General features: G+C 40.9%; 1 protein-coding gene across 1 annotated transcript in view; it reads right to left on the bottom strand.

Annotated features, from left to right (window-relative positions):
- The window catches only part of plxnb2b (plexin b2b), a 95,131-nt gene that overhangs the window by 28,775 nt on the left and 39,919 nt on the right, over positions 1–26,437 (bottom strand). The window contains exons 2-14 of the mRNA XM_042411844.1: positions 11,724–12,862; positions 11,143–11,331; positions 10,874–10,999; positions 8,046–8,146; positions 6,372–6,498; positions 5,607–5,766; positions 4,560–4,671; positions 3,927–4,038; positions 3,463–3,564; positions 3,213–3,308; positions 2,574–2,661; positions 2,002–2,186; positions 188–336 (exon numbers count right to left, since the gene is read on the bottom strand). Of these exons, the coding sequence (XP_042267778.1) occupies positions 188–336; positions 2,002–2,186; positions 2,574–2,661; positions 3,213–3,308; positions 3,463–3,564; positions 3,927–4,038; positions 4,560–4,671; positions 5,607–5,766; positions 6,372–6,498; positions 8,046–8,146; positions 10,874–10,999; positions 11,143–11,331; positions 11,724–12,860 (2,684 nt within the window). The 5' untranslated portion in view covers positions 12,861–12,862. The remainder of the gene's footprint in view (positions 1–187; positions 337–2,001; positions 2,187–2,573; positions 2,662–3,212; positions 3,309–3,462; positions 3,565–3,926; positions 4,039–4,559; positions 4,672–5,606; positions 5,767–6,371; positions 6,499–8,045; positions 8,147–10,873; positions 11,000–11,142; positions 11,332–11,723; positions 12,863–26,437) is intronic.

The following is a 26,437-nucleotide window of genomic DNA, read 5'->3' as shown; positions in this document are numbered from 1 at the left end:
AATTAAAATATCCACCCAGGTTACCTAAAGCAAAGGCAAAGCATTCCTTAGCTGATAATGTTTCAAAGTTCGCCAAAGAAAAACAAACTTTAGAGAAAACCTGCTCATACACAGTTTGAACAGCAGCAACAGAAGACAGCATGTGCTCGTGCATTTGCATGAATACGTCAGGGTGTGTAATTATTACCTAGTGGAGACAGAGTACTTCTCTAGCTGATGAACACAGGGCTCCCCGACCACGGTGATGCTTCTAATGTCTTCCTTCTGGATGCCTAGGTTGGAGCCACGGATGGTGATGGAGATGCCTCCCTGCATGGGGCCGAAACGAGGGATGATCTGGATGAGGAGATACAGTGTGGGGGTGGGGTGGGTATTTGTTGGAAGAAGGGATTTGAAATGGATTTAAGCAGATTAGTTGTGCAATAAGAACATACAAGAGATTTATACAATCTGTTTAAGTCTGCTGAATAGTTGCAGTTAAAGTGTTTAATATTCAAGGCCACAGAGAAGAATTACATCCATACTGTATGAGTTATGTTTGTTGATTGTGTGTATGTACAAGAGCCCGACTCATACTGGATTCTTTAGGCTGATACTGATAGGATACTGATAGATACTCAAGAATAATAAACATCTGATTACAACACATAGGCTGGGGTTTTTAACACAGCATAACAATGATCTTGTACAGTGAAATTAGAAAAAATTGAAACTGAAGGATAACCCATAAATGTTTCTTTATGGGTTGAGGAAATTCTACTTCTTAAAGGATACCCATCACACATGTGTTAAGATAAATATAAAAATCTCTTATAAGGTTTTCCACAAACAATTACCTCCTTTAACATTCTTAAAAATATATACAAATATTGTTCATTTCAAAAGTTTAACTGCTGGACATCAGATGTGTCCTTTTTCACTGAAAAGTCCATTCTCCAAAGACTCCAGTATGTGCACTGGAGGCTTCAAATATCTACATCACACTTGTGTTAGTTGTATACTGGACCACTACTGGCTTCAAATTACTCGTGATGTCACAAATCATGCTCGTAGGTACACGCCTTAAACTCAGATTTAAGGTGACAACAGAGAAACTCTGCACTTTTTCAGCAAGTGAACGTGAAAACAACCTTCTAGCGTCAAACTCTGCGCCTACATCACTCTGCACAGTTAAAACATCCAAATGAAGTAACAATAAACAAAACTCATTTGTGAGTGGAGGGGGGCTTTAAGCTAAATAAACAATTTAAAACCCCATCAGATTATCTGACAAATGTGTTGTCGCAAAAATGAAAACAGAGCTGTTTTTCTTAGCTCATGAAAAATTGACATTTTGGAGATGCGTGGTTTTCACAGGACAGATACTGTACGCCTCAGTAAAGATATTTTGCAGTTGTAGAATCTATCAAAGATGACAGTAACAGTAAAATAAAATAGCAGTAAATTTTGAACATTAAACATCCCTGAAATTTGAATTATCATAATAATATAAATAAGAACAAAAACATTAAAAAAATAAACTACATGATATATACAGAAATACTGTCAATAAAACATTTATTATTGTAGTTTACTGCTCTGCAATTTCTTTTTGCATGTCTGCCAACATCTAGTCTATTTATGATACATGTACAGTATCTGCTTGTCAATCTATCAGTCAGGCTCCGGTAAGTACGGTCATAACCTGCGTCACATTGACATCAACACAATTACTGAGGGATTTTTGTCAATGACAATAAGGCATCAACAATTAAGTGAGCAAATAAAGAATTGATCCAGTCTAGATGTGCTGCAGGTCAGCGCAACACGCCCTCAAGGAGAAACAGACTTTCAACTCCTCCATCTTCAGAACGATGAAAACGCAGTCAATAAACTGCTCCGATCAATAATCCAATCATCAAAGTTGATGCCTTTTCACTGCTAATCACAAGTCATTAAAGATTGCACTGTTTTCGGTTCAAGGGTCAAACATAATGTGATGACGACATTGTAACGACTCACATCGGTGATCTCGGGGTCGGGGCACTCAGTGTTGTAGGGATCCGCGGACCCGTGTTGGTCAGGATTGCACAGCTTCTCGTACACACACGCCTTCTGCTTGGCACACCACACACACCTGTACTTTGGGTCGGCATTCTTACAGAGACTACAGTCCTCCCTTCCCATGGAGCAGTTGTACAGGGTGACTGTATGGGAAGTGGTGAGGGGAAAAAAACATTTTACATTAAACAAAATGTCTTACATTTAAATAGTGCATACCACAGTGTGAGGACTTGTATGTGTTCTGAATGAACAGGGAATGGCTGTATGTAAACCTGATAACTTTATTTTAATTTGCATAACAAGGAAAATGTAAAACAGGCCTCACAATCACTTGTTATGTAGGCATCTCAATCCTTCATATTCTGTCAAAACGTGTCTGATAGTCATTACCAATTAATTTTCTCGCTAATTTTCTATTCAAGATTAAAAAGGTAGCCTCCTCAAATCTAATGGAGGGCCCGCAGTGGGACCGGCAGTGTACACACAGGGCATTACAAATAAGATCTCCACATTAAAATGTGAGCGCGTACCGTTCAGCGTGCTGTCCATCTTCTTGCCTGACTCCTTGTCCTTCACGTAGAAAAGAACATTGGTCTCCGGTGACTTATTGTAGGAAAACTAAGAAATTGGAAGAAAATGAATTATTAATACAGAACCCAGTGATTAATGGCACTTAAGCTCTTCTCTGCAAACAGTGTGGGCTGCTGTTCCCCCCATGCCAAGGGAAAAAAAAAAGAGGGGGAAAAAAAAAAAAATCATACCAAGTCTGTCAGATTTTCGGCTGAAGAAATCAATGTTGGAAAAGAACATAGCTGGGGGCTAGGCACTGTTTGAGCTTCCCAATCACACAATGTGGAGACAGAGCTAAAATAATATTGGTGAGGAGAGTCTGTCCATTAGAGGGAGCTAGAGAATATCAAAGGGGCTGTAAAAGCCAGCTAAAGGGTGATTTGATTGATTAAGTCAGTTGTATATATATAGAAAGTCTGCATGTAAACTTTTTCAGTGCAGAAAAAAAAAGCAATCAATTTTTAGTCTACATTATATTTCACTCTGTGTGGGTGGCCAGAAGCCATCTGGGCAATTTAGTAAAGGAATAAAATCAGCACTTCAGTGTCAAGTTTCCAATCAAGACAAGTGTCAAGCAACTAGCAAACAGACAAACTCACATTGAAGCCACTGAAGGTGTAGAAAGGCCCTTGCTCCTTGCTGACCTCTTCTTCCACATTTCTCATCAGTTCAGTGCCGATGGTGAAAACATGGCCCTGGAGAACCAGACAGATAAAAACAAGCATGATGGTAAACTCACAGACATCAATTGTGACCAATCTGGTTCACCACGGTGCTACTCGAGAAGTGTTTAAATGAGCTGACAAGATTTACAGAAATGCTTTAAATTCTGCATCTGTGCCTCTTTACCTGGTAGAGGTCCAAATTTATCCCCTCAAAGCTGATACGCGTCTTGTAGCCCACGGGGATGAGCACAGGATCTGGATTCTCAAATTGAGGACACTTTGCTCCCTGAGAAGGCATCAAAACAAATCAGATACTCCCACTTTCAATCATTTACATTTTAAATACGCCAACCACTTAACGGACACCCTCATCTGCGGTGACAGATAAGTGTATCGCTGAAACATCTGCTGACTTGTAAATTGATATCCTCCACCCTTCAACATTTGTCACGCAAGATGGTGGCAGCTGATACCAGGATTTAAGTTTTTTATTAATTTTCGGGAGGAATTTGGATCACTCAGGCGCCACATCACGTGCGGTGATTAGACATGTCTTTCGAAACTTCTGCTACACTTTTGGCAGCATTTCTCAAAACACATATTATCAGAGATAAGAGTCTTGATGTGTGAAACCTTGACATGACTAACCTGACGGTGCTTGATGATAGTGGGACCCATCATGCCGTCGTCCATGTCGCTGCAGGTATGGTCACGTGTGTTCCACTGGCAACCCCATGAACTGGCCACACATGACATACACCTGAAAAACAAACACAGAAACACCGAAGATAAGAAAGTGCTTTCACACACAGGATTAGGTAGGAGCACACACACGTAAAAGCACACACACACAAACAAAATTTAAAACATGCAAACTCATCAAAGAGCGTCCGCCATAAAAATCCATGTTGCTGACAACGAAATGGATCTCTGCAACTTCACATAAGCAAAGCTCGTTCATCACACATTCCTCGGCATGAAAGAAATGAGGAAAAAAAATAAGGAGGGGGAAAAAATGGGGAGATCGACTTTCATTTTTTGATTAATGAAAAGGAAACTGAGGCAATTTCCTCAGCTTGGTAATAAAAGGAGGAGAGAAAATGCAAGAGGTGCATTCAAAACTACCATGCATCACAATTTACAAACAGAGCCTTGATCTCTCGTCTGTTCGTGCACGGTGATACATTTACATCAAGGTTGTCAGTTGATGCTGTGTTCAGTGTCACGGTGTATTTTCGCTGAGTGACAGAGCAGAACTGATACATTAAGAGTCTGACTCACGGTGTGTTTTCAGATTTCCTCACTGTGGCGGCGCAGTTGTAGAACTTGAACTCCCGCATGGCCAGCTCCACGGTCTCGTTGACGAAAATCCTGACCGCCACGGCCACAAAGTCTGAGGGCACGGCGAAAGAGAGATAGGGGAGATATGAGTTTTACACATTTATTTACGATTGAAGATGATCTTTGGGGAAGATTCTGAATATTCAATACATCCAGTTCACAGTAAGATGTCATTCATAACATTTGAAGACCAAACAACAGACATTTTGACATGACAAGACATGACCTTTAAATAATTTAATTATGTATTAATTTAAAAGAGACATATCACATATATGATTTTCTGTCATTTTTATACTGTTATGAAGTCGGATGTCTACGTTAAACAAGGTCAGAGGTCCAAAAATGCTTCCTGCAAGTCAAAAACCAGGGATTCAGCCTTCTCTGAACGCTTCTTTAGCAAAATTACCTCTACTTCCTCCTCTTGATGACATCAGATTGATTGCGCATGCCCACAAAAGTGCGAGCGTTGTTCACTCACATATTTCGGATCGGATTCGGTCCAGAATATGTACAGATGTATTTGAGAAGTTTCCATTTTGAATAAAGAACTAGAAAAATGAGTGAAATCCTACTACTACCGTTTGTTTATTTAGCCTCCCAAGCACGCAGAAGTCTGCTGAAGGGCAAGGAGCTGGCCAACCAGAACAGAAGGGGCCTATTTGGGGGACCCCAGGGCAAAATGTTGCTGTTGGGCCCCTACTGACCCCCTACCTACGGTGCAATGTATTCATATTCTGTCAGCTCCAGGTTCCCATTAAGTCCAGAACAACCATTGCTCCCAGGGTTTTCCCCCATTTACAGTTAATTAAATTACCAAAACCATCTGGCATGCAGTGGACCTTGGGCTTCTTAGGCCTCTCTGTGTTCTGGGCTCTGGACCTTTTCCCCTCTTTTACACGGCCTTGGTTATAGTGGAGGACAACAGACATTTGCCTTGAAAAAAGATGCATTAAGAGTGCGCAGGTTAATTATAAAAGGCCACACCTTGGTCCTCAGGTGTTTGTGGTATACGTGAGGGTTGGGGCAGATCACAGGAGACTTGACCAGAGTCAGACATGGTGCAGTCACTCCGGAAAGACTCAATGGTGCAGTGCAGACGGTCAGAGGGCCCGATGGTGGGAAGGGAGGGGATGTTGATCTTAACCTGTACAGAATAAAATATGCAAAGGATTCAGAACAGTATAAGCAGCTGAAAACTGAGTTTTTCACAGGTCGCATTATTGACCTGCTCACCAAGTTTGGCTGAATACTTAAGTTCAAATGAAATTAATTTCTTTTACTTGGTGTATTCAAACATCTTAATGTAACACAATTTAACAAAATATAGAAACAGTTTCCTTTTATAAATGGAGAATGAAAAAGACAGGGTTGCTGTTGATGGAAATACAAGGATGAGTCAGAGGAGGAGGGAAAGAGAAGTAGTCAGAAAGCAAAGGGATGAAAAAAACAACTTGAGAGAGAATGAACACTGGAGAGCCTCTCCATCTTCAGGCTGTGAGCACAATCAACCAGGGCAGTTATAATAAGCCAGTTTGGAGTTTTCTGGATGGATCAATACAGAGCAGGAATACCTGGAGCCCAGGGTCTCTGATTCACAATGGAAACAGTTTATTACTCAGACTGTGCATGTTTGTGTGACGTGCATGTAAGTGGGGCTTGTGTACTGCAGAGCAACAGAGACAGAAAGAGGTGCACGGAACAAAGGGAGAGAGCGAGCAAGAAGGAGCGAAAAGAGAAGCACTGCTGTACCTTCTGAGTCTTTTTACAGGAAAGGTTCGGGGGATAGAAGGAGACAATCTTGACACATTGCCGCCTCGGGCTCCACAGCCAGCCATTCTTCTCCTCTGCCCGTCGGCACTCAGACCTCCTGGTGCACCTTCAGACAGAGAAAGAACAACTCCCATCAGCCTCTGCTCCACATTCCCTAAACACTTTCACAAGGCCTCAAAAAAATAAAAAACAGGTTTTCAATGTGCTTTTATGAATAACAACCGATGCCCAAGTGACATCAAGCAGGATCTGTGTAGATTTTTAAAATAAAGTTTGTAAAAATATGAAAAAAATTACATGCCTTCACTAGCAACTATTTTGATAATCATTTGTCTTTTTTTTGGCAAAAGTGCCAAATGTTCCCTTGTTTCAATCGTTAGGATTTGCTTCTTTTCTTTGTCTTACGTGATGATAATCTGAATATATCTTGGTTTCAGTCTGTTGGTCTGGGAAAACAAGGAATCTGCTGGTATCACCTTGGGCTTTGGGAAACTGTGTAGGGCATTTTTCACATTTTTTACATTTTAGATATTAAATGATAAATTGATTGATTGAAATAATGATGAAAATAATCATGAGTTGCAGCCCAACAAAATTTGGCAATCTGTAATATGTTCTGATATACAGTAAACATCATGTGATACACTTTCACAATTACACTATGTTGCAGAGGAAATGGAGGAAAATAGAAAACGTAATATACAACAAAAGCACAGGTTCAGATTTTTTGTCATCAATCAGGTGAAACACAAAAACTAAAATACACAGTAGAAGAGGAATAAAATGTCTTAATAACGTGCTTACAAACAGAACCACACGACATAATGTAGCATCAGATTTCAGTGAAATATAATATGGATTCAGTTGTTTAAGACGTAGAAGTGAAGAGAGAAAGGAAAGCAAGTTCAGTAGGGCTGAAACTAATGAATATTATTGATTAATCTGAAATGTATTTTCTCAATTAAATGTCAGAAAACTGAAAAACGTCCATCACAGTTTCCTAGGTGTCATCAAATGTCTTGTTTTATCCAAGCCTCAGTCCAAAACCAAAGGATATCAGTTTACCATAATGTAGGACAAAGACAGATAGCAGGTATATAACATTTGAGACGCTGATAACATTAAATATTTGGCATTTTTGTTTGAAAACAGTTAATTGATCATCAAAATAGTTGCAGATGAATGTTCTGTTGATCGTGTAATTGATTAATCGACTGATTAAAAGCAGCTCTAAAGCTATGTAAAGTGCACTCAATGTTTCTCAGTAACAGCTCCTTCCAGAGGGACACAACTGTTTTTGTGATTTGGTCTTGTTCCTGGTCACATCCTTGTAAAAAACATGATAGATACCATCCTTTCAACACCTCCAGACCCTGATAAATATAGGCTGATGAGAGTAAATTGCACAGACTGCCTTCGCTGCATGAGGCTGACAAACAGCTTTAATTCCTTACGGCTCTACGGACAACAGGAGATGGAATATAAACACAGAGGGGTACTAAAAGTGTCTGCCATAAAACACTGAACAAATACCCCGCTGTGTTTTACAGATGGAATTGCATGTGTGGGTGTTTGTGTTAGTCTGTCACTGTGTGTGTGCATTTATAAGTGCATGCATGAGTGTGTTTGTGTATGTGTGTGTGTGATCCTCACCTGCCCTCCAGGACACACCAGCCACAGTAAGGGTCCGTCATTTCCACACATGATTGGCAGTCTTTCTTTTGGAGGCACGTCTGCACTGGCACCTTGGTGATCTGCAGAATTACACCATGAAATATGATCAAACAAAGCACCTTCTGGAGACACTGCAAAAAATGTAAAGCATTTACTGGTTTGTTGCAGGTGTCCAAAGTGGGAGTAAAACAAGTCTTGTCATGGTACATGGTCTCTCATGTTTGCTCCCTATGTTCAATTATTCAACCAATCCCTTCAGTCCAAATGCTGAATATTTATTGGACTCGGTGCAGAAAAGTACATTTGCTCTACATGTACTTGAGCACTTCCATTTGATGCTAGTTTAAGGCGTCACTATGCTTAAAACGTGTGCTTGTTGAATTGTCAAAGAGTGACTGAAACTTGTAACTTTCCGAAATCAACCACTTTACGCAGCGATTATCTTTTTTTCATTCTTGACAACTTTTTCTACCACTTTTCATGTGTACAACTGAGTGTAACACCGTGAATATATTTGAGAGACTGTCCCAAAGTGTGTGCTGTTATCCCTTTGTGTACAATTCTTAACCTGTTAAGCAACACTGGCCCACCCATTGGACACTTTAGCCTTGTTGGCATTATTGTCAGGATCACTTATACTCATTCTGACTTTATGGTTGTAAAATTCAAAGATTGACCTTTTAAATGAGACCAGGGTTATGGTTGTAATCAAAAGGGTTGAAGAACAGTAACCTTCTTATTTTTATTATTTTCATTTTATTTTCAGGTACAAAAATGGGGTGCATGATAAGAGGTTAAGACTTTACATACAAAACATATGCTCTAGCTTGTATAATAAATACTTATGATTTTTCTGCTAATACTTTGAGAATTTTTCCAATGCAGACATTTACTTGTATTTGAGTATTTTTACATTGTGCTACTTCAAATTTTACTTAATTAAAAAAGATGTGAGTAGCTCTTCCACCACTGGTCGCGCCCTGTATGATATACAGTACAGTAGATCAACTGTTAAAAACATATTTGTCATATTGTGAATTTACAATATTCATAGACTGTTACACTTGGGATATACATATATATAGATCTCAAAGTAACACTTAGCAATAACTTGTTAGACTTGAGTCATCTGGTTGCTTTTCTATAAAAAATATATATTAAACTCTCTCTTGCGAGGCAAAAAACCACAAAAAACATCAACTTCCTTTGTGGTCAAGATTAGTCAGACACTATGTGACTAATTCTCTCTTCTTGTGTTGCAGAGATACAATATCAATAATAGAAAGAAGCTTGTGAAAAAGCACACTCTATGGTGTCCAATAGACCAAGAAAACATAATTTAAAGAAATTTTCAAGAAATAATTTTTTTGAGCTACACTTTAGGATGCATTACCTCAAAGCAACATAGTCCCATAATGTTATTGTTAAAAATAAATGAATGAAAAAAATTTATTACAATACTGGAAAATATGCCTCACCAGTTTAAAATTAATTCCATTTGAAATTGAGAAAACATTAAAAATGAACTCATTCATAAGTTTGTTTGCCTGAGCGTTACCATCAGACAACAGCTGTGGAACAGCTTATAGGAATAAATTATTAAAGAGTGTACACAAATTTCAGCAAACTTTCCATCAACAATCTATCAAACCAAACTATGAAAACCCTCTTCAAAATAAGATAGTGAGTCACATTTCAGTGTTTGATCATTTGTTTCACATATAAATGCTTATTTTCAGTTTCCTGATGTGTGTCTTTCCTGACATGTGTTGCCAAAATTTGTTGTGTTGCTGTCATCCTAAGCATGCTGTGAAAATATCAATGAAATGCATTATATTAAAAGCAGGAAAAATCGTTATCAATGCATTTCACACTCTATTTTATACTGGTAATACCTGTCACTGCACTTTCACCCTCATTTTCCTCTTCTCCATCCTCATCCTCGCTCTCAGGCTCACTCCCACTTTCTCCTTGCAGTGTTTCTAACAGCTCGTTGTCTTCCTCACTACTAAACTCTAATTCATCCTCACTAACATCGACTGGGAGTGCTAATTCTACCACCTTCTCCTTTGAGGAGTCATAAATGATGTTGCGTTCATTCTCTAAATTAAAGAAAAATGTGTGTAAACTTTAAGCATATGCTCTGCACAGAGGACTCATAAAGTGCACTGTTATAGTAGAATTCACAGTGTACTAGCCTGAACTTAATTACAACTAACATTATCAAATTTATCTAGATTAATTTATAGAGATAATAAAATTATGATGACTGTTATGCTTTTGAACAGTCTATAAACCTAAATACACAATACCAAAAAATTTCATGGTGGGAATTCATGATGGTATGTTGTTGCTTCAAGGCAACAGTTGGATTTTAACAATTTTCCATTATTTAATTATCAAATAAAATACATTACACAATTAAAAATTAAACTTTACTCATTTATTTTTGTGAATCTACTTTTTCCCCCTGATTGTAAAATGATAGAAAAATACATTTTCAGGACAATTTTGTGGAGAAAGATGATGGAGCTGAACCATGTGACGAAAACTGCAAAAAAGGGCTTCGACATGGTCTCCAGAGAGTCATGAGACAAAACACTATTGCTAGACGCTATTGGTTTGCTCAGGGCCTCTTTGTATTGCATCATAATTGAAGATGTATTGTGTGGATGTAAAAGGGTATGTGTAAAAATGGATATGTTACCTAGAGGCAACACTGTACCATAGAGGGTTAAAAGTGTTGATTTTAATAAAGACAAACAACGAGTATAAGATTTTTTAGAGAAGAGCCCTGACATACACACCTTTTTCTCTGTGGTAATGTAAAGGTGATTGTGTCCAGGGTCAAAGAAAAGGTTCTTGTTGACCTTCTCTCCCCTGGTGTCACTGTGAGTCTCGCCGTACACATATGGCTCTGCAGCCAGGTGTACCTGGACAGAAAACAAAAGGTAACACTTTCAGACATGAGGTCTGTAGGCCCTCCATTCTGCCTTCCTCAGGTAAAACGAAAAATTCTACTAGAAAAAAAGTGAAGAGCAATAGATCAGTTAACGTGAACAGAAGAAAACTCCACCTTGAAGACCACTCCCAGGTGGTTCCCCAAGAAGATGATGGTGTGATCATTCTCCACAGCGACAGCCACAGCGGTCAGGAGGCCCAGCCTGCTCAACACTGCATTTGCCTTTAAGGCGAATCTTGGCTTGCTGGCCAGAGGGGAAGGCAGAAAGTCTGCACCACACTTGAAGTTTTCCAACGTGTCCTTCTGTAAAGGGAAAAGGAAGAGCAGAAGGATGAAGACGCATTATGTGCCCTTTTATCCAAAGCCATATGAGTGGGAATATGTGGGTATCACACCTCCAAGCAATGGTGTAGGTGGTCTACCAAATAAGGTATATGGAATCATTTTGGATGGGTTTAGGGAATTGGGAAAAAGAAGAAAAATGAAGAAAAATGTGTGAGACGAGTGAGAGATTTAGAGGGAACAATACAAAGAATCTGCTGAACAAAGTAAACACTGGGACATTAAAGTAAACAGTGACACATCTTTGCATTATTGATTAGACAAAAGGGAATTCTTCAAAAAATCTTATCCTCTTGTTTTTCTCAAACAGGTTTTTTTAATCTTCAATCAGCGGACACAACAGGAGCACTTACCGAAATTTTTGACGTGCAGAATTCATCATTTCTAGATGAATAGGGGATATCTACGGCAGCAAACCCACCAATTTTCCCAGAGTCACTGTAGCAGGCGCTGATGATATCCACCAGCCGCTCATTGATGGAGTTGAGCGGATACATGCAGAGAGCAGAGTCGCTGTCATCATCGTCTGGACTCGCCACCATGAACAGAACTTTATTCCAAGCGAAGACCTTCCCGTAATTACCTGATTCAGTCATGGCCAGAGCAAGCTCTTTTCCTGGAGAAGCCACATAGGCAGCTTGCACTTTGTTGTATCTGTTATTTGGACCGCAGTCTAACTGAAGCTCTGTGTGGGAATAGTAGTGGTGGTCTTCTTCGCAAAGACGAGACACAAAGGTCAGGTTTTTGTTATCTGCACCATCGAGTGTCCGTGAGAAGAGGAAATAAACAAAACCATCCTCTTTGAAGGCATGACGGAAGTCATGCAGGTACTTGGGAACAAATGGCGTAGTCTGTACCGTAGATGCCTCGATGATGCTCTCAAACATGACCCAATCACGGAAGTCCTGGAGAATTCGTGTGCTGATGAGTTTTGTACTGTCCAGGCTTCCATAGCCCTTCCCAACAAGAAACACACTGAAGGCTTGTTTAGAATGCGTATCTGTGTAGGTGGACATGACACCCACCACGTTCACATTGTCCTCTATGCTAGCCACGTAAGTCCTCTCTCCTTTGCTGTCACTGTAATACAGCTGCTGTTCCACGTTGGTCAGGTTGAGGAGGGAGCAGATGCCTCTGTAGCGGCTACCACAGACGATGAGGGAACCATTGGACGGATGCACAAGCAGAAGCTTGTTGATGTTGGGCATGAGTTTTGTGTCCTGGCAGGCTAAAGCAGGAGGCGTACATGTCCGAGCGTCCTCTTTGGGGCCAGTTTCAACACGGGCCTCTTGGTTGAGCGACGGCCCCAGCTGGAAGATGGTGTTGACTGCTCCCAGGTAGATGCGACCGGTCTGGGGGTCCTGGACCACATTGTTGATGGGGGTCTCTGAAGTGAACTCCAGGATGGGGATGTTGTTGTTGCTCTCCTCCTTAGCTTGTGAGGTTGACTGGCAGGCGAGGAAGAGGAGGAGGGAGACCCAGCTTGCCATCTCTGGAGAGAAAATAAAGGTAATTCATTATTAATACTTTCAAATGCACATGTAAATGCACATTAGCTATTAAAACACAAGACTGCAACATAGAGTAGGTGTGTGGTTAACATACATCCCTGTACATAAACACACACATTAAAAAATGCAATCTAATGGTCATGTGTGCAGAGTTTGCAGTTGGGCACAGTCACAAGGTTCAAAGCAATAGTTTCACATTTTGAGAAATTCATTCAAAATCAAATTAATTCCTTCTTGCCCAGAGTTAGATGAGAAGATTAGTACCACTCTCATGTCTGTATACTAAATGTGGTTAGCTTAGCTTAGCCTAGCGTTTTATGAATTCTGTTTTTGTACAGATTGACCATATTAAATTTAAAGTGTTTGATAGTGACCTTTATAGGTGCTGGTAGGCAGATTTGTTTTACATTTGACAGAGCCAGGCTAGCTAGCTGTCTCCAGTGTTTATATATTCCAGTGCTAACCGGCTCCGGGCTCCTGCTTCATATGTACTATACAACTAAGAGAGTGGTATTAATCTTTTGATCATTTCTAAAAATGTCAAAGGTTGGTTCACCAATTTTACAGCAAAACATTTTTTCTCAGTTCTGTCAAGAGATATAGATAATACTGGTTTCATTTGACCAGGATTTGAAATATCTGTTGAGTTTTGAGTTTTCTGCTGCAACACTAATACAATAAATATGAATGGATTTTCATTTTATGACGCTTAAAGCAGTGAAACATTGTTGTTTAGGAATGTAACAGCAACATCTCTATCCAGAACCAGTGCCCCCATTACTCTGAATAATCAACAGACCCTCACTGTGAACTGTTTTCTTTCTTTTGTGAAAACTGTTCAAAGCAGAGTATGTGGATTATCCAAAGAATCTGTTTCTGAAAAGAAATGCTGCTGCTGAATATTTTAAAATGTCAATTTTCAATGCAAACTATTCACACACTGTACTGTGTTAGAGGCAGAAATCGCAGGCACAGATCAAAAAATTGACTAAATAAAACCAAAACTATCAGCATGGACACAAACCAACATGAGCAAAAAGATTTTTTTAATTATTAGGGTGAACTGACCCTTTAAGAGTACAACATGAAGCACTTCAGGATATAGATTTAGGTTATTGGGATACAAATACTAAAACACTGCCTCAAGCTAACAGTGCGTAGCGTAGCTGTTTGGGTATGACTCAACTCCCTGCTCCAGTTCTACAAAGGCCGTGTTATTTTGGATTTAATTGACTTAATATCAGAAATGATCACTGCTGAAAAAATGAAACTGCTATGTGTGGGGGTAAAGAAAGATTAAGGCCGAGAGCTAGATCTCAAACCAAAACACAATAAAGCCTATTTAAAAACCTTGGATATGTTCCAACTTCATTTGCACTTTGCTTTTTTTTTTTCCCCCAGCAACACCTCCAAGCTCAGGAAGTACACCGTTTTGTCTCAGGAAACATGATCACACAATATCCCTGTAAAATGCAGACAGCATCATGTACGGGGCTAACAGCAGGTGTCTGTGGAGTCCTCGCTTACTGCTGTTTGCCCAGGCTGTGGTAAATATGGAACTGCAGGTGGCTTTGAATCAGCTATTGCCCACACAGCAAATGTGCGTCTATGTTTGCGTGTGGTTTTCAAGCCCGCGCTCTCTCAATAGTATCCTCCTTCTCATTTCACCCTGTCAGTCAAGTCCTGAGGCACATTTGTCAAATTGGAAACCTCTGATGAAACTTCTGGGACGTTTTCAGAAAAAAAGCTGTGTTTTCTTATGTTAACCTGCCTTCCCTCACTGGACTAAGTAGGACCACTGATTAGACATTTGCCCAGGGGGGCCCTGTTAATTTCACTGGCAACTTCCCATTTGCATTTAAGTGCCCACTACTTGATTTGATGATTTTATTTTTCTTTCCATTTACTGCCTCCGTCCCTTCTACCCCCCACCAACCCAATTCACTGCGTAAATGTATCGTGCCCTTTTCATTCATTTCTTCAATATTTCCATTAAGATTGAAATGGTGCAATAAAACCTCCATCTGTGTGGTTAGTTTTTACGGCTTTAACCAAGAGAAAAGGGCAGGTGCCATATTGTCAAGATTTAACCAAGACTAAAAAGAAAAAATAAGTTTACTTCAGCAAAAGAAGAGTGAACTTCAGCTCTAAATGAACAAAACTTCAACTACAAAAAAGAGAGATCATCTTGCAGTGTTGAATGACGATTACAAGTGTGTGTCAGCTTTACGAGGCAGCACAGCTGCTTTTATGTTTGAGGAAGCATCACAAAAATTGCATAAGCTGCAAAACGCTCTTGATGCCTCAAAAATGTTGACAACATAAGCAAAACACAGTCAGGCTGCCCTGACAAAGAGTGGTGGAAAATTGCATGACATTGACGGGGAGACACAGAAAAATGGCCTTTAAAATGATCATAGGATTAAATGGATACCTCAGTGATGCAGTATCCGTGTAATAAAGTTTGCTCTGTAAAAGTGAGCCAGACAAAGCTGTACTTAGGGCGTATTTAGGGCAGGGATCCCATTTGGCAACAACTTGTAAGACGTTGGAGCCAAAATGCAGATGGCCTTCTGGTGAAGCCACTAACGACCAAATCCCAGAAAAAATCAATCTAAGCCACAATAAAGCGAACGCTTGTGATAACTCACACGTGTCAAGTTTATGCTCCTAATAGTGAAGTGCGGATGTGTTTTGAGGTGTCAGAAGCACCGAGTGTCACTGCAACCTGGCATTTCCTTCATCCACCTTCCCTCTATTGTGTCAAATTCTTTATCTTCTGTACTTTATTGTACTCTGATTTTCATTTTTCTATCTTTCAGTGTTTTCTCATTATTTATTTTGTTAAGTACTGAAAAGTTCTGTTTCTGGAAGGAACTACAGTATTTAAATGCAGATTCTTATAATTACTAATACATTTTATTACATTCTTAAGTCACTTGACCTCAACAGCAAGATTGTTTCCTCACAACAAACTGCCATGTTTCAGTCTGTTGATGGTTAAACAGTTTTGAGTAGAAAGGTTCAGGTTGTCTGACATGCCACATGACCTTTAATGTGCATTTTTTCTGTTTGTGGCAACACCTGGCAGGAATATTCAGTGTTTTGTAACTTCACGAGCAGAAGATAATTAAACTTACACTAGGTCTGTGCGCTGTAATGTCTGAAATTAAACAACAGCCGTTTGCTGAATGCTGCTCTGCTCCGCTTTTTTTTGTTTTTGTACACGACAGAGAAGACCATCCTGTCTAAATATTGGGTGCAATTGTAAATATGGACAGTAATTGAAGCATGACTGCCTCTCTGAATGTACTTTCATTGTGTGCTGTCCACTAAAGACTGTAATATCCATATTTCCATCAATTCAGTCAGCCATGATACAGACTGCACAGGGAGACTCTACAAAAGGTGGATTATGTCGATGGTTTCTGTGACAGAAAATTACTTGATTCCTTTGGCTTCCAATCAAACACGCTGTGACAAAGCAACTTTTCTCACCCTGTAATGTACAATGCAAGGACAATTGTCTCGCGGCACTCATTTAGGTTTCACAAAACTCAAGCTCCACTTACATCCATGACTTCAAAGAGTCCCTTTTCCTATTCATGCAAATCCTATAGCCAGCCCACGATCAGAAAAAAAAAAGCGTCACACAAATTTCCCTCAGATGCTGCATTGTGGGTCAGTGCAAACGAAATTCTTGACATATTTCAAAGGAGCCTGTTCTCTCCTAGGATGTCTCCTTCTGTCACTCTATCACTTTTCATCCTTTTTTCATGGGCTTAATCCTGAACGCTGGAATTAAAGAGGCTTCAAAGAGCTGAAGAGAGGCAGACGTCTGGTGGGGGTGACACAGGTGGAATGAGGCCCATTTCTCCCCAGACCATCCCACCTCTCTTTTCTCGACATGTCCATAAGCTGCTGTGAGAGAACATGGCAACTGGGCATACCATCCAACACGTGGGTATTCTGAATAAATAAAAAGCTGCTAAATTTAGAGGCTGTGTGCTGCATCAGCCTGCAGCTAATGAAGCCTCCAATGGCCTGAGATAAATAATAATGAAACACATCATGTGCTAATGAAGCTGGCACATCTGAAAAATGTGATCCTTTGAAAAAAACAATTGTTGAATTGAAACTGGCTGATTGCAGACAATGAATTGACTTCAAATCAGAACTCTCTATCTATTCCTCTGCACACTTTTAAGTTTTTTTGTACACTTTAAAATGTGTTTTTTCTGGGGGGGTTTACTATTACTGGCTGTTACGTGGTAAATTAATTTATTCATTTGGCAGACGCTTTTGTCCAAAGCAACATACAAATGAGGTACAACGAGTAGTAACACTCCAGTTCCATGTTCAACATGACACAAATGCCACAAGGTTGCAGACACATGAAGTAACACGTAAGGGCATAGCTAATGATTTTTTTTTTTTTTTGAGAGAGAGAGAGATAAAGGATCGAGAGATACACAGGAAGACAAAAAGCATAATAGGTGAGTAATGTCTTGATTTGTTCCGTCTGCCACACAGTGTCATACCCCACCAGGAGCATTTCAGAAGCAGAGCGTTTTGCTCTGGCAGCGCCAGAGAGAAGAGAGCCAGTTGACTTCTGGCCTGGTGCCACTGGTTATGATGAAATGTTGATGTAGTGATGTGATATGATCAGGAGTCTGCACAGGGTGTTTTGTTTTGAAAATTGACCAGATGCTCTATGCCGTTCCTGTGTCTGACTTCCTGCTCAGCTCGATCTGCTCTGTGTAGCTTGACACGGCTTCCATCAAAAATAGACTAGGCGCATAATTGTAGCAGAGCATAGAGCCGCTTCTGGGACAATTCTGAAAAACACTGCGGTGCATCTGGTGGAATCACAAGCATTGACTATAGTGGCCGTAACTAGCTCCGGTGGCTGCGACGCAGCTGTGCCCGGTGGTATCAAGCCGTAAGTACTCTGGGTAGAGGTATGTAGGTTCTCAAGTGATTTTTTAAGACAAAACTGCTGACAAAATTCAGTTTGGTAACTCTTTCCTAAGGGACCATACAGTAGAAGAGTTAGGATTGAGACTTCTTGACTCGCAGTGACGGTAGGACTACCTGTCTTTTATTTGAAAGTCATAGAGAACGAGAAGGAGCATAAACCTCGAGGAAGGAGTTCAGGTAGTTGGTGCTGTGCTAAGGGCCCCTCTATAAGTGAGGATTAGTGACTTAAACTAAATGCAAGCAGTGACAGGGAGCCAGTGAATAGTGATGAAAAGTGGAGTTACATGAGCTGTTATCGGCTGGTTGAAGATCAGATGCGCATTGTGTTTTGGACCATTTGCAGAGGTTTTACTGTGACCACTGCCTGTACAAGGAGTTGAGCAACATATTCAGATAAAACCTGATCTTTCTGATGTCATAGTGCACAAAGCAACATGACCGTGTAAGACTTTCTTGCAGACTTTGTTGGAGAGAGTGAGGTGTTGCTGAGCTGGATACTGATGTTGTGCTGAGTGAGGTCAGTGTGAGTTCAGTCTTACTGTAGAGAAATTGTGCTCTCCTCATTTCTCTATTTTGTGCCTCCTCATCTCCTCTCTCCTCCATCCTCCTGCCTGTGACCCGGAAATCGATTTCAACGCGCCATGTTTAAGGATGTCTCAATTCCTAAAATGCATCTCGAGGAGCAAGGAGACTTGCAAGAAGAGCTATGAGCGAGGATACACAGGTGTGACCTTTGCAGAAGTCTTTTCTGCACCCATGACATATAAAAGAGGCATGACACAGCTGGAATATACAATCCAGTTGTAGTGCTTCACACAGTAAAATATATAAAGGATCTCTCTCTCTCTCTCTCATATATATATATATATATATATATATATATATATATATATATATATATATATATATATATATATATATATATATATATATATATATACATACATATATTTATATACGTGTGTGTATGTGCGCACGCATGTTAAATAAAATATAACTATGTATGACATCCGTACATTCTTGTCACATTATGCCACATTATGATTTGAAGTAAATATATAAGTTGTCAGAACACTGTAATGCTCATGTGACAGAGATCATAAAATACAGCTGTAGGCCATAACAAAACAATGGACAGATGATGCAGCTCTGCCGCATGTTATATTTAATTGACGTCACTTTAAAATGACAACTCCGAAGCAAAGATGTCTCATTTTGTTAAATGCCTGTTGCCTCGACTCCTCTCTCCTCGTGTCTCTTCCTCGCCTCCTCTACTCGCATCTCAGATGGGAGGGATCAAGACGTGAGGAGAGGAGGCAAGAAAAGGAATCGAGGACGTACAAACTGAGGAATGAGAAGAGGGGATTCATTCTGTGATATCAGCAAGGCAGGCTGAGATCTACGCCGACCCAGTAAGGTCATCTAGTGGGAAGATAGTCGGTATCCACAAAACTACTAAAGCTGTAATTTAAAGTTTAATGTTGTTCTGTCAGTACAACGTAGCAGCAAAATATAAATGTATATATGAATGAAGTGTAGCTTTATTTTTTATATGTACATGAAGATAAATGTTTGTAATATCAAATCTACTTCTGTATTTTTATCTATCTTTGGTTTTGCCTTAAAGTACATCTTAAAATACAGAAAGTATTAAAAACTATTGTTCAATGTGTTCAGTTTTCTAGTTGATTGTTCTCATTTTCTACTGAATGCCTGTCTGTCTGTGTTGATGAAGCTTAGAAATAAGTCCAGGACGTTCGCTGACAAAGTCTGTGTTGTATTATAAATGTATTTATTCATTTATAAATATGAGAATATTTTCAATAAACCAACCAAAAAATAATGTTATAAATATCACTTGTACAGGTCTAGTTTTGTAAGCTACTGAATTGATCACAACAGCTTGAACCAGCGACATACTGATGGTGCTACTGAACTGAAGACATCAGCATCAACACTGAACGTCACGGTAGTATAAACGGTGATGCATTCACTTACTGGAGTGCATTTGAACAGTGATGCGATCGCTAGGCTTACAAAAAAAAGTGAACAACCAGTATAATCACAATTCGATTCAGTTAAGTGATGTGTAATTTACAACTCTAGTTTATTGCCATGGTGGGAAGAAAAATAGACATTAAGAGAAAGATTGTTGAGCTACTACATGCACAGACTTGAAAATGGCACATGCAGGTGTGTCTCTTTGTTGACTTGTTAGTCGTCACACACACATGCACACAGTCCTTTTGTTGACAACTACAGTATCATCTCTTTCACCCTCCCTCCACAAGTTTAGGGACATGTCTGGACAGGAAAAGCAGCTCTCAGCAGAGGAAAATGAAAGATAATTGAAAAATGGCAGGTGTGCACACAGACACACACACACACACACAGATTCATAAGCTTAGAGATACACGCACCAATATGTGCACCAGCGCAGTTTGAAGTGCTGACAAGGTAATCCCACTCCGACCACACAGAGACACTCTACTCTGCAAACTACCACACTGTGTCCCTTTGACACAAGGGCACTAAAACCCAGCACGGTAGTCCGCGCACCTCTCGGCCAATCCTCTAACCGCACATCCCCCTTTCTAGGACAACACCCACCAGGAGGAAGTGTGCGAGCATGCCTGCGTGAGGGAGCCAGAGATCAGGAAGGAGAGAGGCTGAAACAAGAGGGGGAATGTGTGTGTAACGATTAGATCACACACGCAAACACTGCAACTGCTGACCTGGCAAGTTCTCAAACAGCATGAGTGCTCCTTTCACTCATTAAAACTGATACGGAAAGGAAACTGATAATAAATAAAAAACAGACACCCTACCCCGAAAACATAATAGAATATCACCCCATACTGCGATCATTCATATTCAGCACTTTCTTTTATCGTAGAGCTGGCTTTGACAGATGCCAGGGTCTGACATTGATGTGGGGGGTGTCTTCACACTGAAGCCGCTTTCAGTGTTACACACTGATAAAATTGAACTGCCATTAAATTAGTCGCCTGTCCCCAGAGGCCTCTGCGATGGGCGGAGAAGAGGTGAGTGAGGGGTTAATGCTCTAAAGCAAATCTTGCCATGTCTGTCACAGCGTGTAGGGTGCTGAAAAGGCCTGATAAAGTGTGTACAAGGCAACATGACAACGTGGGTTAGGAGGCATACAAGGAGCCGCTGCCGGAAACGAGGGGCGGATCCTTGTCCTTTATTTTCCCCTCGCCATCCAGGGAAGGATTGGAAGAACAAGCGGCATTGTTAAAGATGAAACATGAAGTGGGAGAGTGGGGAGAACTCTCTTTCTCTGCATGTCTCCCTTCTCGCTTTTTTTTTTTGACATGCAAATGCTCTTGTCCCATCTTTACAGTGAAATTGTTTCACGAGTTGCAACGGGAGGCTGGTGTGACGACGACAATCCAATTTCCATATGAACAATTACCCTGCCGTCAGGGTTGGCAGTTCATTTATTTCAATTTGACTGACTGGGAGAACCACGCTCACCAAAGCAGCCAGCCCAGCCATTGTATTCAGGGCACCAGTCACGGGCGGGGGATTGATGGGCCTGGTCCATTTCAGTGGGATCCAGCTGCTCTGGCCTAAATATGCTAACACCTTTAAAGTTGGCCCGTGACCCGAGGAGTATGTGAATCACACTTTGCTCTCCTCTTAGACCGTGTATGTGTGTCTGTGTCCCAATTCTCACGCCTGTGTGCTTGTTTCTCTTGTGTGACTACATGTGTCTGCCCTCCTGTGTATGTTTGTCTGTTTTGATGTATGACCACAAGTCAGGGGTGCTAACATAACCCGCACACACTCACCATCCTTTTAGGCACAGCACTTTTCCTCATTAGGACTGATAGGCTGTTTGTGTGTCTGTTTACCGCTCCGTCACCATTTTCCAGGCTCCTGCTATCTCCTCTCTGCCAGCTGGACACTTGAGCAGCGAGAGCGCAAAACCACAGGCACACATACACACAAACTACTCGAGCAGAGCACACATTTAAATGTGCGTGCAGAGATACACACTACTAGACTCCTCTGCCTCATACCTTTCTCAGCAGCCGACCTAAGTGTCTCTTGTAATCTCTGAATCTCTGTTTGTCTCTCAAACAAACACACAAATGCAACCTCTCCCTGTCTGGGCAGCAGCAGCTTGGGCTAATCTCCCAATGCTAACTGGCCTCCCCACCCCCAGCTGGATGTTGCAGCTCTCCAGCGGGACAGAGTGGCTGTTTGCTGTGTGGACACAGCTGGCGGATGTGGGGAACCTGATTAAATGGCCTGGCCTGGCGGAGAAGAGCTACTTTCAGGAGCCAATGGCTCCTCCGACATCGTTGCCACATCCAGACGGCTGCTAATACACACAAACAGTTGTAGGGGCAGGCATGCATACACAAGCTCACTAATCAACTCGACTCACAGTTACGCATCTGAGATCCAACACATTAACTGCATGTGAAAAATGCACATCCACAAATAGGGCTGCAAATAAAGATTGTCATCTGTTGATGAGTTTTTGGACTGACTGATTAATCAATCAGTCCTAGTCTGCTTTTTTTGTCTGACCAAAAGTATAAAAGTCAAAGATATTCAGTTTACTAAAACAGAGAGAAGCAACAAATCCTCATATTTGAAATGCTGAAACCAGCAAATGTTTGGGATTTTACTTGAATTACTTGCACAATTATCAAGATTATTGTCAATTCATTCACTCAATCAATCAATTAGTTGGCTACTGTTCAAACACTCCTCAAAACTCAATTGTTTGCGATGCATTGACTGATGGCTGCAGGGAATAGCTTTTTTTTTTTACTTGCTCCTATCAAGAGGTCAGTCTCTTTTTTTTAAGAACAGGTAATGATTCTGCACCTTGCTCAGGGGCACTTCAGCAGGTTGGCTCCTTGCCCCCACACACAGAGACTTAAATCACTGCTTCCTCTGGTTTGAGGGCAGCTTCTCTGATCGCTACACCACCCCGAGGCAATCCCTTTCTCCCACCGCAAACTCAGCCACCACTTACATACAGCGCGCACTCACGTTCCAACACACATGCAGCCACAATTAAGAAGTCAGGCAGGCAGACTGACTGACTGCTGGGAAGGAATCCATTACACACCTTATTGGTTATAATGATTTCACTTCACCAGCATAAACGCCAATGAGCCATGAAGGTATCTTGTAATGTGGTTCAGTCTCGGAGCCCAGCTTTCGTTTGGTTTCAAGGGGAATACTGATCTTATGGTGACTGATTGCTTGCCCTCTTACAGGAATTCACATGAGAGCTCTGTAAAAGGGGACGTGGAGATGTAAATGTGTTTATGGTGGCTTTGGTATTAATAGAATAGATCAACAAGGTGGGATATAGGCATTTGCTTTCTTTCTGAGAGCGAGATGAGACGATTGATATTTATCTCATGTTGGTCCATTAAGTATGCAGCTGGAATCAGGATGTGTTTAGCACACAAAACACACCTACCACCACCTCTAACACCCTGTTTACACACTCAAAGTAGTGAGATTTTTTGCATTGAACACATAATTTGCATATTCAGCTTTGACTGAGAACTTATTTCCAGGGTTATGTATTCCCACTTATCATTTTTCTTGTTCAAATACCGTAAGCTCCTTAAAGTTATTTCATCTTGCATCAGGAAGCCACTGACCGTGATGATCAGCTTTTCCTTCATGATGTTTGAAGCACGTAATTGAGTGGAGTAGACAACAGCTGTGCTACCGTGTCTTGAGGGAATCACAACAAGTGCAACTGGTTGTCACCAGGTTGGCGCTCCTGTGCGTCAGAGGACATTTGCATTAAGTTCAACCTTTTCGACTTCAAGTTGTACCGCTGCTCAACTTCAGACTCCCCTTGAATCACGGTGGGCAGCGCCAGGATATTATTTCAGGATTTATTCACAATAAATGGCAGCCTGTCACACTTCCAGTGTTTAAAGATCCATTGCAGACATGTTTTATATGATAACACTCTGCTTTGATTAATAATATACTGTGTGTCTGATATTGTTTTTCCATTTGAAAAAAAGTTTATCTCACATGTAAAAAATTCTGACATCTACTTCTTCTCCCTCCTCAAAAAAAAAATCTAGAATCTATGAATATGCAAATATTTTAGGTTTAAAAGGTTTTAGCACTGAACACAAGATGTCTCCTACTCCTACTCTGCAAATACATCATTATGCACAGGGAAGCTCAAACATCCAATTGAAGAAACAAAGAAGGAAAAACATATTTTTGAGTGGAGAGGGACTGGGAGTAAAGCGCACTAATTAAAAGATTGTATATTGTTTGTGTAATTGATATATGAACATAAATGTAACAATTTGTGTATTACAATAAATCTCTCCAGAGGCACGATGGTAATAAACCTGGCAACCTCACTGCCTCAATGTGATGAAAAGACTTTGGTCAGTCACTGTGTTGCTGTTGCTCACAAAGAAATTGTTACATTGTTAAAAACAATTTTTACGTTTTTGTTTATGTGCAGGTTTCACAAATTTAAGAAAAAAAGGGGATTAGTGAGCTTTAGATATGTTTGTAGGTGTATTTTTTCACTTTGGAGAGAGCCAGGCTCCTACTTCACACAACAGACATGAAGTTATTAAATGTTCGCATCTCACGATTTAGAGATGGGCATTGTAAACTAGCTTATGTTATATTGTCCCCATACAAATAAACATTAAATAAAATAAACAAGCATATTTCCCAAAATGTTAAACTATTCCTTTAAAACACAGCTACTGTAGGTGGGGCAGTGTATGGACTAAGCGCAGGGTGTATGACGGCACATTGTGTCCAACTGTGAGAGATGGGATATCTTTGGTTCTGTCCAGACTTGTGAGAGCTGAATCAGCGAGAGAAGTAACCTTCAGAGAGAAGACGGGAGCGATGAGAGATGTTAGAGTCACAGAAAGACAGGAACAGAGGGAGGGCAATCACACACACGTTACTGACTGAGTCTCAATAGCTCCTTTGTGCGAGCTGGCAGGTGCCTGTCACTTGTCAAGATGATTCAGAGTGTGGATGGTGACTGAGCATTGTGATGGTGAGGATATAAGCATTGGCTGAAGCCCCAGAAAGATTCCAGCATTTGGTAATGACTAACAGCTACTGTATCAGGTAATGGCCCAAAGATTAGCTAGCTCTCCTCAGCATATGGAGAAAAAAGGTCACGTTTGAAGCTTAAAAGGTAATGGCTAAATTAGCTGCAAAAAATACCTCATAAAATTAAATAGCTTTCAGCGAGAAGGAGTACTTTCCGCTGGTAGTGCGGAAGAAAATAGACTGGGCTACTTTTTAATTAGTCGGACGATGAGAACTAATCACAGGAAAGCTAGACTGATAAAAATGTGTGTGTTATGCCTCAAAACACAACCTCATCTCATAACTTCTTCCTTCTCTCACATATTTTAATGAATAAATACATTTGCTTAGATTACCTCCGCACTTCCACCAAATTTTCTTGATGCTATCGAAAACCACTCATCCCTCTATCAGCCGACCCTCACAATCTTCATCCATCATCTATGAGCGTTGCTACAGCCAGAGGGGAGAGGGCTGCTAAGCAGGGCCTGACTAATGGCTAAACAAACACCATTATCAGGCCTCGGTGGCCGAACGCTGAGCTACAGGAGCCCCAGAGCAGCTGAGGCTCTTTAATACTTAATCCCTGCTGCCGTGCTCCGTTAGTGACTGCTCTAAACTAAGCTAGGATGGGCGGCACTGAAGGTCCACTAATGAGGGAATAAGTGCAGAAACATGAGGTAGGAGGAGGTTTAAGGTAAAAAGGTACGTCATGCATACGCGTACACATGTGCGCAATCACTTACCGCAAAAAGTGAGTTGAGAATAGACTATATTAAAAGAGGGTAGAGAGAAGCGTGGCCCTCTCGTCTTGGCCAATTCCCTCTCTAAAAAAGGCTCAGGGAGAAGTTAATGAGCCTGTTACGGCCCCATAGTTCCCCTGATAAGGCCGTTGATTACACCACATGTTCGGGCAAGAGGATTGCGTGTATGTGTGTTTGCATGCACATTTGTATGAGTGCGTCACCTGACCCAAAGCGGTCATCTGCTAATCGTATGTTCACAAGCAAGGAATGCACATTTTCTGATAAACACATTTTCACACACCAATCACCACTCTCGAGGAGCAATCTATTCCTCTAACACTCCCTCTTTCGCCCGCATGCACCGACTAAGTCACACCCGTGATCACATCTTTCACACACACATACACGCACACACTCAATCAAGTGTGACTGAGTGAGCAAGCCACTCAATGAGAGGGGGTGATTAGGCCCTCTGAGAGTAGACCTGACCTTTCCCTCCACATCAAGTCCTCCATGCGCATGTGTGTTTTTATGAGTCAGTGGCTGTGAGCTCTCGGGCCCACGCCACTTCACATCAAATGTCACTGACTTAATTGAGATGGCCAGACAGGAGGACGGAGGTAGGGAGAACAGGGGAAGGAAGGAGGACTGAGGGAGGTATAGAGGATGAGAGAAAGGACAACGTGTGAGAAAGAGAGGGGATTTTTACAGTAGGCTGCAAGAAAACGCCATATA

This window comes from Thunnus maccoyii, chromosome 5 (genome assembly GCF_910596095.1).
Source record: "Thunnus maccoyii chromosome 5, fThuMac1.1, whole genome shotgun sequence".
Taxonomy (NCBI): domain Eukaryota; kingdom Metazoa; phylum Chordata; class Actinopteri; order Scombriformes; family Scombridae; genus Thunnus; species Thunnus maccoyii.
Note: the sequence above shows the minus strand (reverse complement) of the source record. Positions and strands in the feature narration are given on the sequence as shown.